Source organism: Notamacropus eugenii, chromosome 5, assembly GCF_028372415.1.
Source record: "Notamacropus eugenii isolate mMacEug1 chromosome 5, mMacEug1.pri_v2, whole genome shotgun sequence".
In the NCBI taxonomy this organism is placed as follows: domain Eukaryota; kingdom Metazoa; phylum Chordata; class Mammalia; order Diprotodontia; family Macropodidae; genus Notamacropus; species Notamacropus eugenii.
Window position 1 is genome coordinate 3,842,717 of NC_092876.1, and position 20,255 is coordinate 3,862,971.

At 43.1% G+C, this 20,255-nt stretch overlaps 1 protein-coding gene across 1 annotated transcript in view; it reads right to left on the bottom strand.

The window, feature by feature from the left end:
• Window positions 1-20,255, bottom strand: part of LOC140508183 (uncharacterized) — a 79,550-nt gene that overhangs the window by 50,222 nt on the left and 9,073 nt on the right. Inside the window, 3 exon segments of the mRNA XM_072615961.1 lie at window positions 9,411-11,411; window positions 15,863-15,958; window positions 16,728-16,854. Coding sequence (XP_072472062.1) covers window positions 9,411-11,411; window positions 15,863-15,958; window positions 16,728-16,854 — 2,224 coding nt within the window.

Genomic DNA, 20,255 nt, shown 5'->3' on the forward strand with positions numbered 1-20,255 from the left:
TTTTGGCATTTGAACAACCTGGGCAGTCCATCAGCGTTGTGCTATCTGCAGTAGAGTGGGAATGCTTGGCAGTCTAACTTGAGGAAGGACTTCAGTGTCTGGTATCTTATCCTGCCAGGTGATCCTCAGAATCTTCCTAAGACAATTCGAATAGAAGCAATTCAGTTTCCTGGCATGGCACTGGCAGAATGTTTGACTTTCACAGGCATACAATGATGAGGTCAGCACAAGAGTTCTGTACACCTTCAGTTTGGTAGTCAGGCTAATACCCCTTCTCTCCTACTCTGTCCTTGGGAGCCTCTTCTACACTGAGCTATCTCTGGCAAAGCAGGAGCTAACTGTTAAAATTAGTTATCTGAAATAGAAAATAATCTGAGGTACAAATTTGCTGGTTAATGATTTAATTGTAACAATTGACAGATCTTCTTTAAGGTCAACTAATTCCTTAGTAATCTGTGACAAAGCTGTGACATATAGAGCTTATTTTTATAACAGAAGATGAAGAAAAAAATTACAACCATCTTAGGAAACGTTTTAAACACAATTCAATAGGACAAAGCGTGTCATCTGACCACTTAATCCTCCTGGGTTTTCTTAACCCAGATTCATACTGTGTCTATCCAACTGTCTGTGAAAGAGAGATTTCCCCAGAAATTTCCCTTCCTCTGCAGCTGAAGAGTTTTGCAACCACAAGTATTACTTTCAAGGAGCCTATAGTTTGAAGAAAGACTGGAAAAGAGGAAATTGTAGTTTGTAGTTAGCAGTCATACTCCATCTTCCAGATGCCAGAAAGGGAAATCCAACCTTAGAAGACTATGCTTCTCAACATGAACTCAACCTCCAGCTAAAGAAAAAATGAAAAAGACTTTATCTGCTAATACCAAAAAGGCAATTTTTAACAACCTAGCCTTTTAACAACCTCCTTTTTACAACAACAAGAAATGAGAATTTAGGCATTTTTAAAGAGTCTTACAATCCTATTATTATTTTAGTTCTACAAAGATGTATGTAGCAGATGGCCTACAGTGCTGGGCTAAGCCATAGCAATGTCAAAAAGGCTAAGACATTTCCTGGCCCCCATTCTAAAGGGCGACACCTTATGGAAGTGGGGTGTGTGTGTGTCTAGAGGGAGAGGTTAGGAGCTTATCTGGGGGGTGGGCATCAATAGCTGGAGTGACAGGGAAAGACCTTCAAGAGAGAAGGCTGAGTTGAGTCCTACAGGGAGTGGAGGGGTGGCAGAGAGGGGGCAGAGCATTCTTCGGGTTCTCTCAGGTCAGTAAGGACTCATCATTGCCAGGTCCTCAGCCTTCTTTCCCTCTCTGCAGGGACTGACCATCTGTCTCCTCTCTCCTCATCTCCTTCCTCTCCAGGTCCTCTGCCCAATCTTCATCCAGGTCACACCCAGTAGTGATCATTTCTGTGTGTGATGATTCTCAGATCTCCTTATCTAGCTCTTCCCTCCTTCCCCTGCCCCCCACCTCCCATCTCAATCCCTTCAGTGCTTCTTGGGCGTCTCCAATGTATGTCCTGTAGCCATCTTAAACTCAACATGTCCAAGACTGAACTTATCATTTTTACCCCCAACCCTCCCCCATTCTGAACTTCGCTATTCCCTATTCTGAACACCGCCCCTCCCCCCCAGTCCCCCATGCTCATAACCTAGGTGCCCTGCTTATCTCCTCACTCATTTATCTTTGGCTTTTCCCTGCCCCCGATATCCAAGCTGTTGTCCCAGTCTGTTGACTCCACCTCAGCAGCATCTCTCTAATATCCCCTTCTCTCCTCTGATTCAGTCCCCACCCTGGAGCAGACCCTCATCACCTCACATCTGGGCCATAGCAATAGCTGCTGGGAGATCTGTCTGCCTCCAGTTTCTCCCCACTCCAGCCCATCCTCCAACCAGCTGATAAAATGATCTTCCTAAAACAAAGATCTAACAGTGTCACCCCCAACTCAACAAACCATACTGGCCCCCTATGGCCTCCAGGAGCAGATACAAAATCTCTTTGGCATCCAAAGCCCATGACAGCCCCATGCAACTTTCCAGTCCTATTGTACCTTACACCGCCCCATAATGTAGTTTTGGATCCAATGACACTGGGCTCCTGGCTGTTTCTCACACAACATCCTCCATTTCCCACCTCCAGACGTTCCCTCTGGCAGTGCACCTTGCCTGACTGTCATCAGTCCCCATGCCATCCCCCCTGCCTTGGGGGGAGGGGTGCCCTGTGGACAAGGATTGTCATTTATCTGGCACATCCCTGTTGCTAAGTGCAGTGCCAGACACATAGTAGGTGGATATTTGATGACTGATTGACAGCATGGGGGTGGCCAGTGCAAATGTAACAGGTTGGAAGGTGGACAGTCAGAAGGCCAGTGTCCCTGGAGGAAAGAAGGGAGCAGGCATCTCTTGGGTGCCTCCCAGGGCTTGGTGCACTGGGCACTCTGGTGTCACAGCTGCCCACTGGAAGGCAGCAAGGTAGAAGACTGGAGAGGTAGGATGAGGCAGGCTTTTGTGTCATTGGAAGGCTCTCTGGCCTCTTCTCTGGGAAATGCTGCCCTGCCTCATGACTTCTCTGTGCTTCCAGCTCCTGCAGAGGCTCTGGATGGACCCTGGCATGCTGAGAACCCAGGTGAGTGAAAGACATTGTTCTGTGCTTTTTTCATCTCCAGCACCCCCTCTGCCAGCGTCTGACCATGGTCACTGCTGTCCTGATGTCTGTGCCCCTTTCGTTTGGGGCCCTTCTGACTTTGGTGTTTGGGGCTCCCACCAACTTTTCCAGCCTTCAGCAAGATTCTTCTTGACTCTCTGCATAGGCCAGCCCAGTGCCAAGCATTCAGTAGGTGCTTCCTAAGGCACCTTGTGACTGTTGAAGTATGTCTATGCTGCTCCTGCTATCCACACCTACCACACCAACCTTGAGAAAACCCATGGCTGGCTCCTTCGAGGAATCCTTATGTGGGGCATGATCTTTGGGTTACCTGGTTGTCTGTTGCTGGGTGTGTTCTAGATTCTCAAGTTCTTGCTAAAATGTGGAGCCTAGGCCTAAAAAATACTTTAAGAGGTGGTCCATGAGACCCAGAGTTCCAAGGGTCTGCTGCATCCCTTCCTCCACTCAGACACATCCGTTCCCCTTTTGGGTCTCATGCAGACTCATGTTGCTCTCCCGGCTTTTCTCAGGTGACCCACAATTTAGCCATACCCACCATCTCATCCTTGTGTGGTGAGTTTCTGCCTCCCCTGAGGCATGGCCCTCTGCTGTAGCCTGTCCCCAGCTTGGTCATCCTGGGCATTAACTCTCTGTCTTGGCTGTGGGTCTTGGGCTGGGTTTACATGTCATCTCAGTCTTTATCCCAGTCATTGATACGCACTTGGAGAAGGTGTAGCACCAAGCACAAATACCTGGGCCCCTCATTGGAGACCTCCTTCTAGTTAAAATGGAGCCTCTATGGTCTGCTAATCCTGGGTCTTCCCAAGGCTCTTGGGCTCAAGATTCTGGATCATCTCCATCAGAATTTGAGAGAAAATGGGGGTCAGTGTGGTGGTTTTGACCTGACATGTCTGGCACATGCTGCCTTCTCTCTGTCCTTCTGGGGGCCTGTTCTGCCCTGTGAGTGGCAGTTAGTTGATAATTGCTGTGAATAACTGATCAGTCTTATAGATCCCTTCCCAGAATAGTGTTTTTAAATGCATACACTGCATAGGATTTCAAGGGAAACTGTTGGGGGTGTAAGCTCAGTTCCATGTGGACAGTCTCGGGCAGGTAAAGGTGAGGACTTCTAAACCTTAGAGTTCTCATGAGGCCCCCCAGGGAACAGCTGGGAATTGAGGTGTGAGACCCGGGCTATCTCGCGCCTCTTCTCCGTGGGATACGTGCTGGGGAGAGCATCCCCGCCCTTGAGATTAATCCATGGTTTAAGCCACACCTATTGTTGTCTAAGGGCTGAGAACAGGCACGGTATTCAGGTGCAAACTATGCGGCGGGAGAGCTTAAGTAGGGTCAGGAAAGCCTGAAGGCGCTCTTTGCGCTGAGGGGCCCTTAGAGGACAGAAGGCCCCTCTTCCCTCTCCCCTCTCCCACTCCCGCTTCCATTCTCTTACTGTAAGATCTTTGCCTCCTTGGGAAGAGGATTCCTCTCTCCTGAGAAAGAATTCACCCTGCACATGTAACCAAGACCCTGAAGAAAGCCTAACCCTTGTTCGACTCCGGAAAGTCTCTTCTCTCATACGTTTATCCGGTTTGGCCAGCTGAAGACCTGCGATAGGTAAGGTAAGACTCGGGTAGCCCTTAGGCCTCTAGGCGTAACAGGAAACGGTTTATATTAAAATAAAGAGATTTTTTTTTTTCCTGTATAGACCTGCAGTCTGTATACTGACTCCCTGGCATCTATTGATTCCAGATTAAGACCCCAGTAGTAGTAGGTGGATACAGTGATGTTCATTGAAAGGGTAGAGTTGCAAGAATATGGAGAGAAAGATTCTCTTTGTGTTTGGGTTAGATGATGACTGCTGATTTTCCTTCCATCTCAAATTCTGATTGAGTGTGAAGGAAGACTTCTGAGCAAAGGGTAGTTGGTTCTTAATACAAAGGGTTTTCTCGTGTGCATAATGGAAGAAGAGTGCAGGTGGACCAGTGGATCAGGGATTGGAAAGAGGCAGGGAATTTGCTAGGAGATGGCCATCACGTTCCCTGTCTGGTAGATTATCTTATCGAATTAATGAGCTTGATGAGGGTGGTGAATGTGGGTGGTTTGTTTAGGATTTGTCTCTTTCTAGGAAGGGTGTAGAAATGATCATTGAAAAGACTGGGTCCTGGCCAGCCCCATGCCATGTTGCTAGGGATGAGGATACCTTTTTGAGTCTCATGTTTGGGGGTATGTTGGTTGACTCAGGCTACTCAAATTGGAGCAACTCTTTTGTGCTAACCCTTAAAAGGGAATGTTAGTTCCAGGTCTTTCAGGAAAGATCCTGTGTTGACAGAACTCAGTGGGGCTGGGGGCAGTAGCAGGAAGGGATAGCAAAGCAGACCTCTGGGAGCCACTGTTGGCAGCCTTGGGGCCAAGATTTGATGCATTCAGTTTCTTGGCTTTTTCTTTTGGTGGCCTTGGATAAGGCAACCATTCATGACTGGCCATCCTTTCTTTCCTTCTTATTAATCTTTAATTTTATTATGAAATTTAACCATTAAAAACATTTGTGATTTGAAGAACAAGAACCACCAAGATCACTGTTCTGTCTCAACTCTTGTTTATTTGTACTGATCTACCTTTGCTCCGAGGTTCTATTTTGTCTTATTTGTGGAGGAAATATGAAGACCTTGGAATTTTCTGACCTACTCTGCCTTCTTCCCAGAATCATCTCCTAGATTTCTTTCTTAAGGACCATGCCTTAAACTCAAATCACTCTGGCTTTCACTCATAGGCCAACAACAGGTCCCAGGCCAAACCCTGTATGATTATTGTTTGTGCTCTGATTGGTTCATAGTGAATGTAAATAGTAAATTGTTTGTTTTAACTAGAAAACCTGCGGGTCTTCTCCTTCCAGACTGATCTTTTTTTGACTAGGTAAAAGAGGTCATCCTTTGCCTAATTTTCTGCCTAGCCTTAATAGTTAAACTGAGACCTGTTAAGACATCTTAAAAGGGCCAAGTTCTCCCTCTCCATTCAAGGTCATCTCCAGTTGTCCTGATCACTGTGGCTCCAGAAGAGAAAGTGAGGCTGATAATTTTGCACGGCCTTCCTTCACTTAAATCCAACTCACTTGTATGTCATGTTATCATCTCCCTGATGTCCTGATCCTCTTCAAGAATGAAGGGCAAACAATACCAACAAGGTCAGGCCCCTCTGCGTGGGTCTGAGACGTTCCTTTGCCCTGGTGCACAGACATGGGCAGGTCCTTATTTGGTCTCTGGGCTCAAATACACACCTGGAGAGACCTCCATTCCCTGTGTCCATAGAACTCTCTATACTTCCCATACTAAACTGGCCTGAAAAAGAAATATGGCCTCAGACACTAGCTGAGTGACCCATGGCAAGTCACTTAACCCTGATTGCCTCAAAAAAAAAAATAACTATGGAATCAATTGTGGGACATGGAAGACACTAGCAGAGGACTGCCTAATAGGGCATACCCACATTAAAGAAGGTGCTGTGCTTTATGAGAATTGCAGTACCTGAAAAGAAAGGTAAAATTCACCAATTTAGAGACATCTCCACTCCATACGTTCATGTGGACTCTTTGTGGCCACCTGTGATAAAGGTTTCAGAGTTCATACTGGTCTGATTAGCCAGTCATACACACTGTACATCGACTCCAACATAGTAATGTCCTCCTGGTCCTCTTCAAAGACAAAGGACAACCATGGGCTGACGACTAAGGCCTTTTGTGATTCCTCTGGCAAGTCTTCCTCATGACATTGCATTTGTTTTGAATATATTCATTTTGTATTCATTGATCTGATTCACAAGAATCACAGCTGTGAGCACAGGGGCTACAGCACTTGCCATACACGCAGTCTTAGACCAAGTTCAAACAGCAGTTAGGTTCACCATGATCATGATAATAAAGTTCACTAACCCCCAACCCCAGGAATGATGTTAAAAGTTAGGGCCCCAAAGTAGAAAAGTTTCTCTAAAATGAGGGAAAAAGTATTTAATGTAAAAAACATGAACTGGGCATAAGATAGTTTATTCCTACTAATGGGTCAGTCAATAATGGGTCAGTGCCAGGCATTGTGTTTAGCACTAGGGATATAAGAAAAGGAAAAAGAATTCCTGCTCAGGGAGTTCAGTTTAATGGGGGTGGGGGGTGACCAATGAGAGCTTTGTTCTTATAAGAATGAGCACTCTGTCTGCTGCAATTTCCCTCAAGAAAACTAGGTGAGCCTGCTTCTAGACATGCCTAATTGTGGGCTTTGGATCTCTACTTCAGAGCATGCACAGGTATCCAGAAACTGTTTCTGTCTGCTTACTGAGCTCCAGAAGCCTGGCAGGGGTTATTTTTTGAGGCACATACACCTCCCAAAACACAAAGAGGGTGTGGCCCCATCTCAGATACAGGACTGCCAAGGAGGCCAAGTGAATCACCCATCAACCTGGTGGAGGACACAAGGGTACTTCCCTCAATGGCCATCTTTTTTCATGTAAATTTCACTATTCTTTTATTCAGTTTCATGAATAATACATGAATACTCAGAATAAAATCCTGATTGGTATTGCATTAAATAGACAAATTTCAGCACGATGAAGCTAGAAAAAAATTATAGACTTATTTTCTATTTAATAGAGATGCAAAAATACTAAATATTAGTTCACAAAATATGGAAACAAAATGATTCATCATCAATCAACAAGCACGGTTTGATCATCAATGATTAGCACTAAGTGTTGGGGATAAAAAGAACGAACAGTCCGTGTGCTCTGGAGTTCACCTTCTAATAACCAAGCAGGGTTTATTGCAGGAATGAAATGTTGGCACACAAAAACAACATGACCAATACATTACAGCACATAAACAAAAAAAATCCACACGATATGTAATTCTGTAAGAAAAGTCCCGGAAAACACTAGCATTCCTTGATGATTTAAAAGGAACAGAAAAAACAGAATAAACATTGTTTTAAAAACTTAAGATCTTTTTTTTTTTGTAATAGAGATGATTAGAAGAACCTTTGCTCAATTTGATAAATTTCTCCATTCATCCATTTGATGAGATTTCAGAGGACCTCACATGGAACTAGACGTATGCCATGAAGCACGTCTGGGAGGATGCAAAAACAATGACTGGTTTCCAGTGACTGGGACTGAGTCAGACATGATCGTCAGCTAAGAATCAGAGTATATGGACACATCTGAAGAACCTTCCCTTTCTGTGGTCTACAAAAGGGAGCTCTTGAAACTGCCTTGGCCTTTTTGCACCCTTCTCCCTTTTTTCAACCTTTCTCTCTATTGGATTTTCAGCAAAGATTGGGTAGGAGAGGGAATTTCTCTTGCCCTGGCAGCAATGACAGCTCAGAACGAACACGTGTGTTAAAGGAGAAAACTGATTACTAAGGAAAAAAACTGGATTTTTTTCAATCTCACATACTAAAAGCCTTAAAAAAAATGACTCCCTACAGTCTGCTTCAGCTTTTTGGTCATCAAGCCACCTTCATGATGATACAATAAGCCATCCTGCTCAGAAGACTTCACTTTATACTTTGCCATATTCAAGATGGAAAAAAGCCATCTCCACTGACTGACCCCACTTCTGTCAATCCTAGCCCTGAAATGCTTGCAATCTGGCTCTGGGATGCCACCACTTGGATAAAACTGAAACAGAAGAGACATGGAGAGCAATCAGGAAGCTGCTCCAGGAGTCCAAGTGAGAGGTGATGAGGGCCCAAACAAACTAAGGTAACAAACTGAGGGGAAAGAGGTGGTGGAAGTGTAAACTACAAGTCAGCAGCTGATAGACTAAGAGGAAGGAGAAAGAAAAATGACTCCAAGGTTGCAAACCTGGGTGACTTGAAGGATGCTTTTGGTGCCTCCAACAGAAACAGGAGAAGCTGGTAGTATTTAACTCCAAGGAAGTTACTCTTTATACAGAGAGGGCTTGAGTGATGTGCCAAAGGCCACAAAGGGCCTCTGTGGGAGACAATCCACCACTCACACTACTGTTCCATGCTGACTGGCCTGTTGAAGTGAATGTACACATTTTTAACAAAATGCAAAGAACAGGGTCTAGAGTTTCATCTACAATCTTTTATTCTTGCTTGTGTAACTGGTTGTGGTTGGATAGTAAGTTTAGAATTTTTAAAAGGAAAAATTACAGTATGGGGAGAACAGAATCCCTTGCAACTAAACAAATATACACATCAGTCATTTGACTAAACCTTTTTTGTATCCTTGGTCACACAAATGCTGCTTGAGCATACTTACTGCAGAACTTGTTACTGAAGGCAGCTGATGTATATGGCAAGGATGATAAAGGGAGGTATGCTTTTTCTCTCTTAAAGAACCAAACAGTAATGTACTTGGTGAAGTTTCCCATCTTAACTCTACAGTATTTGACAAGTGGCAGTTTTTCATGAAGCCTTCCCCAGGATATTCCTTCCCCATCATTAACCTCCAACATAAAGTCTCTGATGCCTGATGCGGCATGAACTACATCTAAGGTTTTGTCAGTTGAGACTTTTGTAAGGTTTTTCTTCAATACTAATTCTATGGTGCTTTAAAGGTTCAGCTAGTGCTTGAAGGCATTCTCAGTCATTACATTTATGGGTTTCTCATTATTATGAATTTTCTGATACTTAGTAAGGTATCCCCTGTGGCTAAGATGACCAAAGCTGAAAGAGTTTCCAAATTCATTATATTCATCAGTTTATTTTCCATTGTGAATTCTCTGATGACAGATAAGGGATGTCCTATGACTGAAGGCTTTTGAACACACACTGCATTGAAAGGGTTTCTCTCTAGTATGAATTCTCTGGTGTAGAACAAGGCTTCCTCTCTGGCTGAAGGACTTACCACATTTATTACATGCAAAGGGTTTCTCCCCAGTATGAACTCTCTGATGTCTAAGAAGGTGTCCTGTCTGACTGAAAGTTTTCCCACATTCATTACATTTACAAGGTTTCTCTCCCGTATGAATTCTTTGATGCTTATTAAGTTGCCCTCTCTGGCTGAATGCTTTTCCACATTCATTACACTCAAAGGGTTTCTCACCAGTATGAACTCTATGATGATAAATAAGGGATGTACTATGACTGAAGGCTTTTCCACATTCATTACATTCAAAAGGTTTCTCTCCAGTATGAATTCTCTGATGATAAAAAAGGTTCCCTCGCTGGCTGAAGGCTTTCCCACATTCATTACACTGAAAGGGTTTCTCTCCAGTATGAACTCTCTGGTGATGGAGAAGGGATCTCCTATGGCTGAAGGTTTTCCCACATTCATTGCATTCAAAAGGTTTCTCTCCAGTATGAATTCTCTGATGATAAATAAGAGATGCATTATGGCTGAAAGCTTTCCCACAATCATTACATTCAAAGGGTTTCTCTCCAGTATGAATTCTCAGATGAGAATAGAGGGAAGTCCGATGGCTGAAGGTTTTGCCACATTCATTACATTCAAGGGGTTTCTCTCCAGCATGAATTCTCTGATGCTCAGTAAGGCTTCCCTTATGGATGAAGGCTTTCCCACATTCATTACATTCAAAAGGTTTCTCTCCAGTATGGATTCTTTTATGTTCATTAAGGTGCCCTCTCTGGTTGAAGGCTTTCCCACATTCATTACACTCAAAGGGTTTCTCTCCAGTATGAATTCTCTGATGATCAATAAGGGATACTCTATGATTGAAGGCTTTCCCACATTCACTGCATTCAAAATGTTTCTCTCCTGAATGAATTCTCTGATGTTCAGTAAGGTGTCCCCGTTGGCTGAACGCTTTTCCACATACACTACACTCAAAAGGTTTTTCTCCAGTGTGAGTTCTCTTATGTTCATTGAGATTTCCCCTCTGGCTGAAGGCTTTCCCACAGTCATTACACTTAAAAGGTTTTTCTCCAGTATGAACTCTTTGATGCAGGGTAAGGCTAGAATTGCTGCTGAAGGCTTTGCCACATTCATTACACTTGAATGGTTTCTCTCCAGTATGAATTTTCTTATGTTCATTAAGGTTTCCCCGCTGACTGAAGGCTTTGCCACATTCATTACACTCAAAGGGTTTCTCACCAGTATGAATTCTTAGATGCAGAATGAGGCTTGAGTTGTTGTTAAAGGCTTTGCCACAATAATGACATTTAAAGGGTTTCTCTCCAATATTAGCCCTCTTATGTGGAGACAGGCTTCCACTATGGCTTAATTCTTTCTCACATTCATTTTTCTTTCCAGGATGAATTCTCTGGTTTTCAGCAAGATGTGAGTTCTTACTGAAGGCTTTTTCACATTCACTGCATTTACATGGTTTGTCTTCAGAATGTATCACATGAAACTGAACAAAGTCTGAGTGATAACTGAAGGACTTCTTAGAATTATACTTAGAAAATGTCTTCCCTTTAGAGACTTTACTATGTTTAACTAGGTCTGAAATTGGTTTGATGCTATTTCCCTGCATACCATAATTCTGGTGACTTTTTCCTAAAGGAACATTCTGTTTTGAAACAAAGACTGATCCTGAATTGAACTTTCTCCCATGGGTATTACTTTCATGGAAATGCCTCTGTTTAGCAAGAATTTTCGGAGTGATTGTCACTTGTCTGGTTTGTTTCCTCTGGCTGTTCTTTTTCTTCTCTAGCTTGACATCATCTCCCCACATCTTTTCTATCTTGGGATCATCCCTTTTGAGTCTTCCCCGGGATGGTACTCTTATATAAATACTTTGCTTTGGAGTAGAGTCCATGGTTTCAGATCTAGTCTCTTGAATAAAAGAATCTGAAAGAAGCAAACAAAACCTGTGAATACCCACTGTTCTCAGCGCTCAGAGAAAGGAGCCTGTTCTAGGCTAACTTCTAGGTTCTATTTCCTCCACAAAACAGGATGATGAACAATGTGGAAATGACAACACTCACTCATCTGGAGCTTTTTCCCTTCCTCATTTCATGCGCTGTGCCATCATCCCTTACTATTACCTGTCCCCCTGCACACCCCACCCCTGCCTTTTACTACATTCTGACCAAAAAGTGGCCCTTCTGCTCTACATATATCCTTCATCCCATCTCCCCTCCTTTTCCAACAAACTGCCCACATTATCATCCCCATTCTCAGTCTTCCCTTATTTAGTAGTTCCTTTCTTGCTGCTTATACACACACTTACACACACACACACACACACACACACACACTCACACGTACACACAAAACCCTCGATCATTCTTTGAAAAAAAAAAACAAAGACTTGCACTATATCCTACCATTACTGACAGATACCATTCTTTAACTCTCCTCTCCTTCTTTGCTCAATTCCTTGAGAAAGTACCTCTTCTTCTTTCCCTCTTCTGAAGTCTCTGAATTCTGGTTTCCAACTTCATCACACAACTGAGACTACTCTCTCCAAAATCACCAATGATGTCTTATTTGCCAGATCTAATGAACACTTTTTTCAATAATTATCTTTTTTTTTTTTTGACCTTTCAATAGCATTTGAAACTATTGGCCACCCTCCCCCATGGAAAACTCTCCTCTCTGGATTTTTATGAAGTTGCTATGTCATGGTTCTCCTTCCATCTCAGTATCCTTTTCTGAATTATTCTATATGTATAGGTACAGTTCACCCTCCCATTCTAGGTCCTCTTCTCTTTTCTCTCAGCAATCTCTCACTTGGTCACTTCATCAACCATTCAATTATCCTCTCCATGAAAATGACTCCCAAATTCATAACCCATCTCTAGTTCTCTTCTTAGTTCCAGTCCCACATCACCAAATGTCTAATATGCAACAAATAAAGAGAAAAAGGATTTACCAAATGATTTCTATGAGCCAACAACCAGGAATATATTAATAATGCTACAAGATTCTCAAAGCCAATCATGTTCACAACAACTCATCTTCATCCCCAAACCAGCCCCTCTTCCAAAGATTTCAATCCCAAAAGTGGGTACCACCATATTCAAGTTACTCAGGTTCATGCTTGATTCCTTGTTCTCACTCCCATATATTTAATCCACACACTTAATAAGATCTACCAAATTTATCAAAAGGGAAAAAAATACCAATCCACACAGGACATTCATAGTAGCACTTTCTTTTAAAAAGCAAAAACACTGGGAACAATTCAAGTGCCTAACAGGAAAACAACCTGTTAAGCAAACCAATCACATTATGGTAAAAAATATATGATAAGTCTAAAAAGAAGTAACAAGAAGAATACAAAGGCATGGAATGAGTTGTATGAAGTGATGTGATACAAAGTGAAAAAAGTATTAGATTGATAACACACACACTGACAACAACTAGAAAAATAAACAATTTGGAAAAATCACCAAAAAAACGACAAATGGATGCAGAAGTAAACGTACATTCTACTTCTACATTGTTAAATATACAGCCCTGTGACCCACTACCCAGTCTGGGATCTCTGCACACAGCAATGGCGTTCCTTGGACAGGGAGACCTTGGGCAGAATGCTAGTGTGCCAAGGAAAGAGGAATTTCAGAAACTAGCAGCAGTAGCTCTGTGGCCCAGAACCCAAGATGCAGAGCAGGGTTTCGTTTTCAACATCTAACTCAGGCTGCAGACAATACTAAGGGCAAGGATCCCAAACTAAAGGGAAGTCTTACAATTCCATCCCTCTGAACCAGCAGGGTTTCCCAGCTTGGGGGAGAGCCGGGAGTTGGTGCCGGAAATCAAGACTGTCCTGGATCAGACCACCTTGGGAGCACTGAAAGCTTAAAGGTCCCCAGTCTGAGTTTTCCCTGAGTTCCTGGGACAGCACAACACCCAGTATCTCAAGAGAGCAACAAAAGGACCAACCCAGACTTTCTCCCAAAAAGTGTCCCAGAACCTCCCCCAAACTAACATCAAGTCCGATGTCACAGAGCAGAATGGGCAAAAAAACAAAACAAAACAAAAACTCTTCCTAATGAACTATTATGGTAGCAAGTAAGCTCAGAATAGAAACCCCAAAGAAACACCTACAAGCTAAGCCTCAGAGAAAAATCTAGCTTGTGTAGAAACTCAACGAGAATGGTTGGAAGGGATAATACAAGAATTTAAAGAAGCTAACGATTACATAAGAGAACAAAAACAACTAAAATGGAGTCAAAAGACTGAAAAAATAGAAGATGATGTGAGGCATCTCACAGCAAAAACAACTTACCTGGAAAACAGATCAAGTGGAAAAAACTTAAGAATCATAGGTCTACTTGAACACCATGACCAAAAAGAGCCCAGTCATCATATTTCAGAAAATCGTGAAAGAAAACTGATCAGAGCTCTTCAAACCAAAGGCCAAAATGAAAAAAGAAGGAATGTATTGTTCACCTTCTGAAAGAAACCCCCAAATGAAAACTGACAGGAACATCACCATCCATATCCACAGCTTCCAGGCCAAAGCAAAAATCTGATGTGATACCAGAAGAGAAGAATTCAACTACTGAGGAGCTATGGGCAGGATCCCAAAGGAGTTAGCAGCTATGACTCTAAAGGGGCAGAGAAGCTGGAATACGGTAATACAGAGGACACAAGATATAGAGGCTTATAGCCAAGAGTAACTTAGCCAACAAAACTGAGTCTACTGCTATGGAGAAAATTTGGGTTTTTAATGAAATAGAGGACTGCCTGGCATTCTGATGAAAACACCAAAGGTGCAGAGAAACTATGGCATTCAAATACAGGAGGGAAGGTCAACATCGATGAATAAGGATAAACTGATTACATTCAAATATTGTGTGCAAGGGATCCATCTCACAAAGGTAATCTCATTAGACAAGGCCTGAGAGTGCTTCTGTAACGCCTTGATGTTCTCTCAAGAGAAAAGGAAATGGAAAGAGAGTGGAAGGGGAACACATTTGGGAGGTAGAGTGGGGTAGGTATTTTGCAGCGAGGGGGAAAGGAAAGTTGAAGGAAATTTTCTCCCATCATCAGGGTGTGCAAAGAAACATCTACACAAACAAGGCAGGGGGGATTAACTAATCCTTGACCCTCACTCTCATCTGAACTGGCCAACACACACACATACATACACACAGAATTAGGTACAGAAACACAACACTCACCAAGGAAAAAGATGGGAAAGGGGAGAGGGACAGAGGGGTCAGATGAAAGGATATATAAATAATATTTACAACATAAAAAATGGGAATCTGAAGGGGTGCCCATAAACTGGGGACTCAATGAACAAGATACAGTGTGTCAATAAAATGGAATACTTCTGTCAGCATAATGACCAACCGTGATTCCAAAAGACTGATGATGAGACAATTTACCCACCTCTAGAAGGTCAAAGATTAGGAGTAAGAATAATGGACATGGACATTGACCACACATGTTTGGAACAGGTTTTATTTTTCTTAGATTCTCCAGTGGGCAGGAGGGTTGGCATGGGAGGCTGAGAAGGTGGGTTTTGGCTGATTAGAACAAATATAAAAAACAGTGAGAGAACCATGGGCAAAGTGATTTGCTGAAGTGTAACATGGGTATTTCAGTATTTTAGGAGGTGCTCATGTCAGATACCTGGGGTGTTCTCTTTGGGAGAAGGCTGTGAGCTTTCACCATTCTTGGTCAACACTTGCTTTTTTTCTCCAGTCTCCCCTTTCCAAGCCACCACACAGCTGCCAAGGGGATTTTCCTCAAATGTCACAGTGACCCATGTCATTCCCCTCTTTATAGAATGAACTATCCAGGGGTGCCCTACTTCTCTTAGGATACAATGAAACTCCTCTTTATGGCTTCTGAAAGCTCTCCACAACCTCATCATGAGTCACCTTTGCAGATGCCGATCTCTACAACTCCCCTTCCTCCCCTCTGGGGTTCAGCCAAACTGCCCTCTTGTTGCCTAGATGAACTTGGCCTCCATGTCCCACCTTTGCACATGGCTGGTCCTCTTACCTGGGACCTCAGAAAAGTACAAATCTACTTTGAAACTCAACGTATGAAGCTTTCCTTCGTTTGCCCACTACCTTTTGTAGTTATAGCTGAGGTTTGATTTCTGCCATCCATCCAGATGTTTGCTTCTATTTGGCTCCCCTGAGAGCATGAAATTCCCTGAGGATAAGGACTGGTCCACTTTTGGTTTTGCACCCCAGAACCTGGTACAGCAGTCAGCACACACTAGGTCTTTCACAAATGCTGCAGACCAACTGAACGTGTCAAGGTCCTGACCGCTGACCGACCAACTGAGCTGTTGCATGTCACAACTCTACTCAAGCTGGTTTTTCTTTACTCACCAGGACAAATGCCTTTTAGGAATTCTCCATCTTGCATCCAAGGTACTTTTCCTCTCTCCAACTGGGAGATCACATCAGGTTTGGATACTGGAAGCCCTAGTCATGAAGAAAGAAATTCAAAAGACAACCAACACCAATAAAGAATTCAATCTTAGCCTGCTACTCTTCAGCCAAAAAAAGGATATATATCTCAAGGGAAATAATGAAAATTTCTGGAGGAGGAAATATCTGATACTACCAGAAAGATTAAAGTCAGAGCTGTAGATCTGGAAGGAACCCCTTAGGGGTCACCTGGTCCAAATGCCTTATTTCACAGATGAGGAAACTGCGGTCCAAGGAAATAACCACCTTTCCCAAAGCCCCATAGGTAATAAGTGAGTGAGACAGGATCTGAAGGAAGGGATTCGGATGCCAAACCAAGAACCCTTTTCTTGGCACAAAACTACCTTTCGGTCATAGGGTGATTTGCATTCAGATAAAATTAACTGTAGCTTATTTAACCAGTCAGTGACTAAAAGCACAGTGATATCTTCAGGAACCTGCCCTTTCACTTTAGAGAGAGATCTCTGATTAGTCACTTTTCTGAAAAGAGAGAACAAGAAGGGTAGGCAAGGACAGGGAGCTCCTAGACCATGTTAACGAAAGGGGGGATTTCAAGTCACATCAAGCAAAGGCCATTTATTCCCCTAAGAAGCAAACAGAAGAACTTTATCTCTGGGTCAGAAAGGACTTAAGACCACCCCCAAAGTCCATGAATTCTCAAATTCTATCACAGTAAGCCAAAACACAAGATGGCCACTTCCCAGATGGCTTAGCATTTGGGGAGTACAGAGGTAAAGATAGCTCCGAGGACTGGCTGCCTTACCCAGGGAGACGAGGTTCTCATAGTTCTCCAGCATCACATCCCGATAGAGGCTCCTCTGAGAAGGGTCCAGTCGCCTCCACTCCTCCTGGGTGAAGTCCACAGCCACATCCTTGAATGTTACTGCAGCCTGCAACAGAACACAGTCCGGATCACTGGAGGCCTGCCCCTTTGCCACGCATCACAAACAGGGGAGAATTAACTCAGTTCAAACACTTCTTAGAGCCCGTGTGCCAGGGACAGTGCTAAGTGCTACACATACAAGGGCAAACCGGAGCATAACAACAGCACACATCTGTAGAGCGTGCTGAGCTTGCCTAGTACTTTACATATTATCTCACTAAATCCTCAGAACTCTGTGAATAAGTGCTTTTATTTTCTCCATTTTATGGATGAGGAAAGTGAGGTGGAGAGGGAGGAGCTGCCTCGCCGTGAGGCACACAGATGGGCAGCGTCTCAGTTCTCCCTGATTGCCAAGGCCAGCCTTCTGCCTCCTCAGTCACCTAGCAGTCTCTGCCCTCAAGGCACTGACACACGATGGGTAATTCATCAGTGTCTGCGGACTCCTGACAGTAAATCCAGGCGTTCAAGGACCACCTCAGAGAAACATCTTGGTCAGACACAAGGACTATGACGTAAGAAACAGAATACAGGGCAGCAAGCGAAGAAAAAAAAGGGAGGGAGAGTTACCCCCTTCTAACAGGTGGCAGGAAACCTTACTCAAGAATTGAACTCACTGAAAACTAGAATTGGTCAAATAGGAAAAGACTCCCAGAGACAAAAACAAAAACACAACACTAAAACAAAATCAAGAGAGTGATGTCAGGAATAGAGTACCAAAAACAGATCAAGGAGGGAGAGTCTCAGGATCAGACTAGCTGGAAATCATGACTTCTTCCCCCCAAATATCTTGGATGCCATAGTTCGAGAAATAAATGAAAACTGCCTCGATCGCTTGTAACAGAAGTGTCAAATTCCAATGGAAACAGATCCAAGGGCTACAGATTAACATTCTCTATCTCATCTCATGTGGTATTCAGACATTTCCAGTAACATTTCGGTATGATGCGGGCTGCACTCAGGAGTTCCATAGGCCACAAGTCTGTCACCTCTATCTTAGAATCAGAATACAAAGTAAAAATTGAAAGAATCCACTAGTGATCTGCTTACAGAAATCCCCAAAGGGAAACTCCCATACATGGCACATAGCCAAACCCCAGGATTATGAAGTCAAAGAAAAAAATTCTACTATCAGTCAAAAAGAAAGCTTAGGTACAAGAAGCTATGGTCAGGGTCACTTAAGACTTGGAGGCTATCACCATAAAGAAGAAGAGAGCTTAGAACATGACATTCTAAAAGGCACAAGATAAAGGTTTTCAACTAAGAATAGCCTATTTGGCAGAATTAAACATATAAATGGACTTTTAATGAAATAGATGTCTAAGCATTGCTGATGAAAAGGCCAGGAATGAGTAGATACTTTGAAATGCAAATGCAGAAGAAAAACATAGCAAAGTATACACATTCAATTAATTGACTATAATGCAATAAACAGGATCTTTAGTAAAGGGCATTTGAAAAAGGAATTATTGGAAACTCAATAACTTAACCTTAAAGAATCAGTGGGTTCTGGAACAAATAATGGGAAATTGTGCTAAAGAAAACAACATCACAAAGCTTGTGGAATACACCGAAAGCAGTCGTTTACTGGCTTTCTGTCTTTACTTCTTTAGTACTGCTTTCTACCTCCAAACATTTTCATCAACAAAAGGGAAGCAAGAACAAATTGATGAATCCAGACTACAAGTAAATAACCAGAAAAGCAACGAACCCCAAACTCTCAGTTACAAAACCAAGTAGAAACTGTCTCCACTAGAAAGCATAGGAACGAATGGACTTTCTGGTAACCTGGTACGTCACATATGAGGCAAAGCGTGACGCTACAACCGATGGAGGAAAGCTGAGGCCTTTCCAACAACAGCATGTGAGATGCAAGGGTGCCTATCAGCACCAGCCCGACGACGGCACAGCCGGACCGGATCCGAAGCCATACGCTACAGCGGCACTCATCAAAAACCACTGGGTATTATTTAAAAAGGGAGCTCAATCAGTGGAAGAGAATACGTATACAAGATAATGAGGCAAACTTAACAGCCCAATGCTCCATAAACCCCAAGACCTCAGCTACTGAGGTAAATATTACCAGATGAAAAAGCAGAAATTATGTACACAACAATTATTTCACACTGAATACCAAGGTACGATCCAAACAGATCCATGACCGAGAAATACGAGGATGACACCATTAATTAGAAGCACAAAGAAGTGTACCTTTTCGATCTCTGGATAAGGGAACAAACAAGGGATGCAAGCATCAAAGATGACAAAAAGGACAACTTTGATGATATAAAATCAAAAAGACTTTTGCACAAACAAAACCAATGCAGCCAGTGCAGCCAAGGTCCAACCTTGTCACCACCATCCCCTCCCCTTTGATAAACTCCGGAGATTCCCTCCTAACCCCAAGGTCTTAAAGCCTGCCTCCAGTCTTCTCCTCTCCTCACCTCTGTGCACTCCGCCAGCAGGGGGCCCTTCACCTCCTGACTCCACACCTTTTCACTGGCCTTCTTGCCCTATCTCTCTGAAACCTCTGAAACTATTGATCGCCCTCTCTGGGACACTCTTCCCACTAGATTTCCAGCACACTACTCTCTCCTATTTCTCCTTCTATCTTTGCTAGAGCTTTATCCAAGTCATGGCCACTAATTGAAGGGGATTCTGTTCTGGGTCCTTTATACTTCCCACTTGGTCATTGTAACAGCAAACAAAATGGAATTTCTTTTTCTTTTTGGAGTTCGGTTTCCCAGGCTCAGGCTAAATTGTGAGCATCTGAAGACTCAATCTCCTTTGAACCCGAGAGCTCACAGCTGTGCTGAGTCATGCAGGTTTTGTGCCTACTCACTCTGAGTCAATCTTTTACTTTGGGGGCTCACTTATGAGAAGGATCTTGTGATTACCTGGTTGAGACTGAGCAGCCTACGTTTGGACACCCCCTTCCTCCCTCCGCCTGCTCAAGGGAAAGGCTCTCTTGATCCAGGGGTGCATGTAAAGTACATAGCAATACTGCATTGATTCAGGCAGTAGAACCCTGTCTGTTGGTCTTTAATTCTCTGTTCATATGTTCTGTAATTACATGTAATTTAATTAATGTATTTAAACGTAATTAAATGTAACTTATGTAATTAAAAAGGATTGTTGACCCTTTAAACAGCTCTCTTTCCTAGTAAAGCAGATCCAAGAACCTGGGCTAGCAGGCATCCTGGATATGCCAGTGTGGTTGCCTTTACAGTAATCTCATTAGCTATCATGGATTCAATCATCATTTCTACATTGATTATTCTCGAATCCATCAAGCCCTAATCTCCAATCTCAAACTGGATGTCCAGTAGACACCTTAAATTCAACATGTCCAAAATAGAACTCATCTTTCCCCCTAAATTCTCACTTGCTGCTACCTTCCCTGTTACTGTC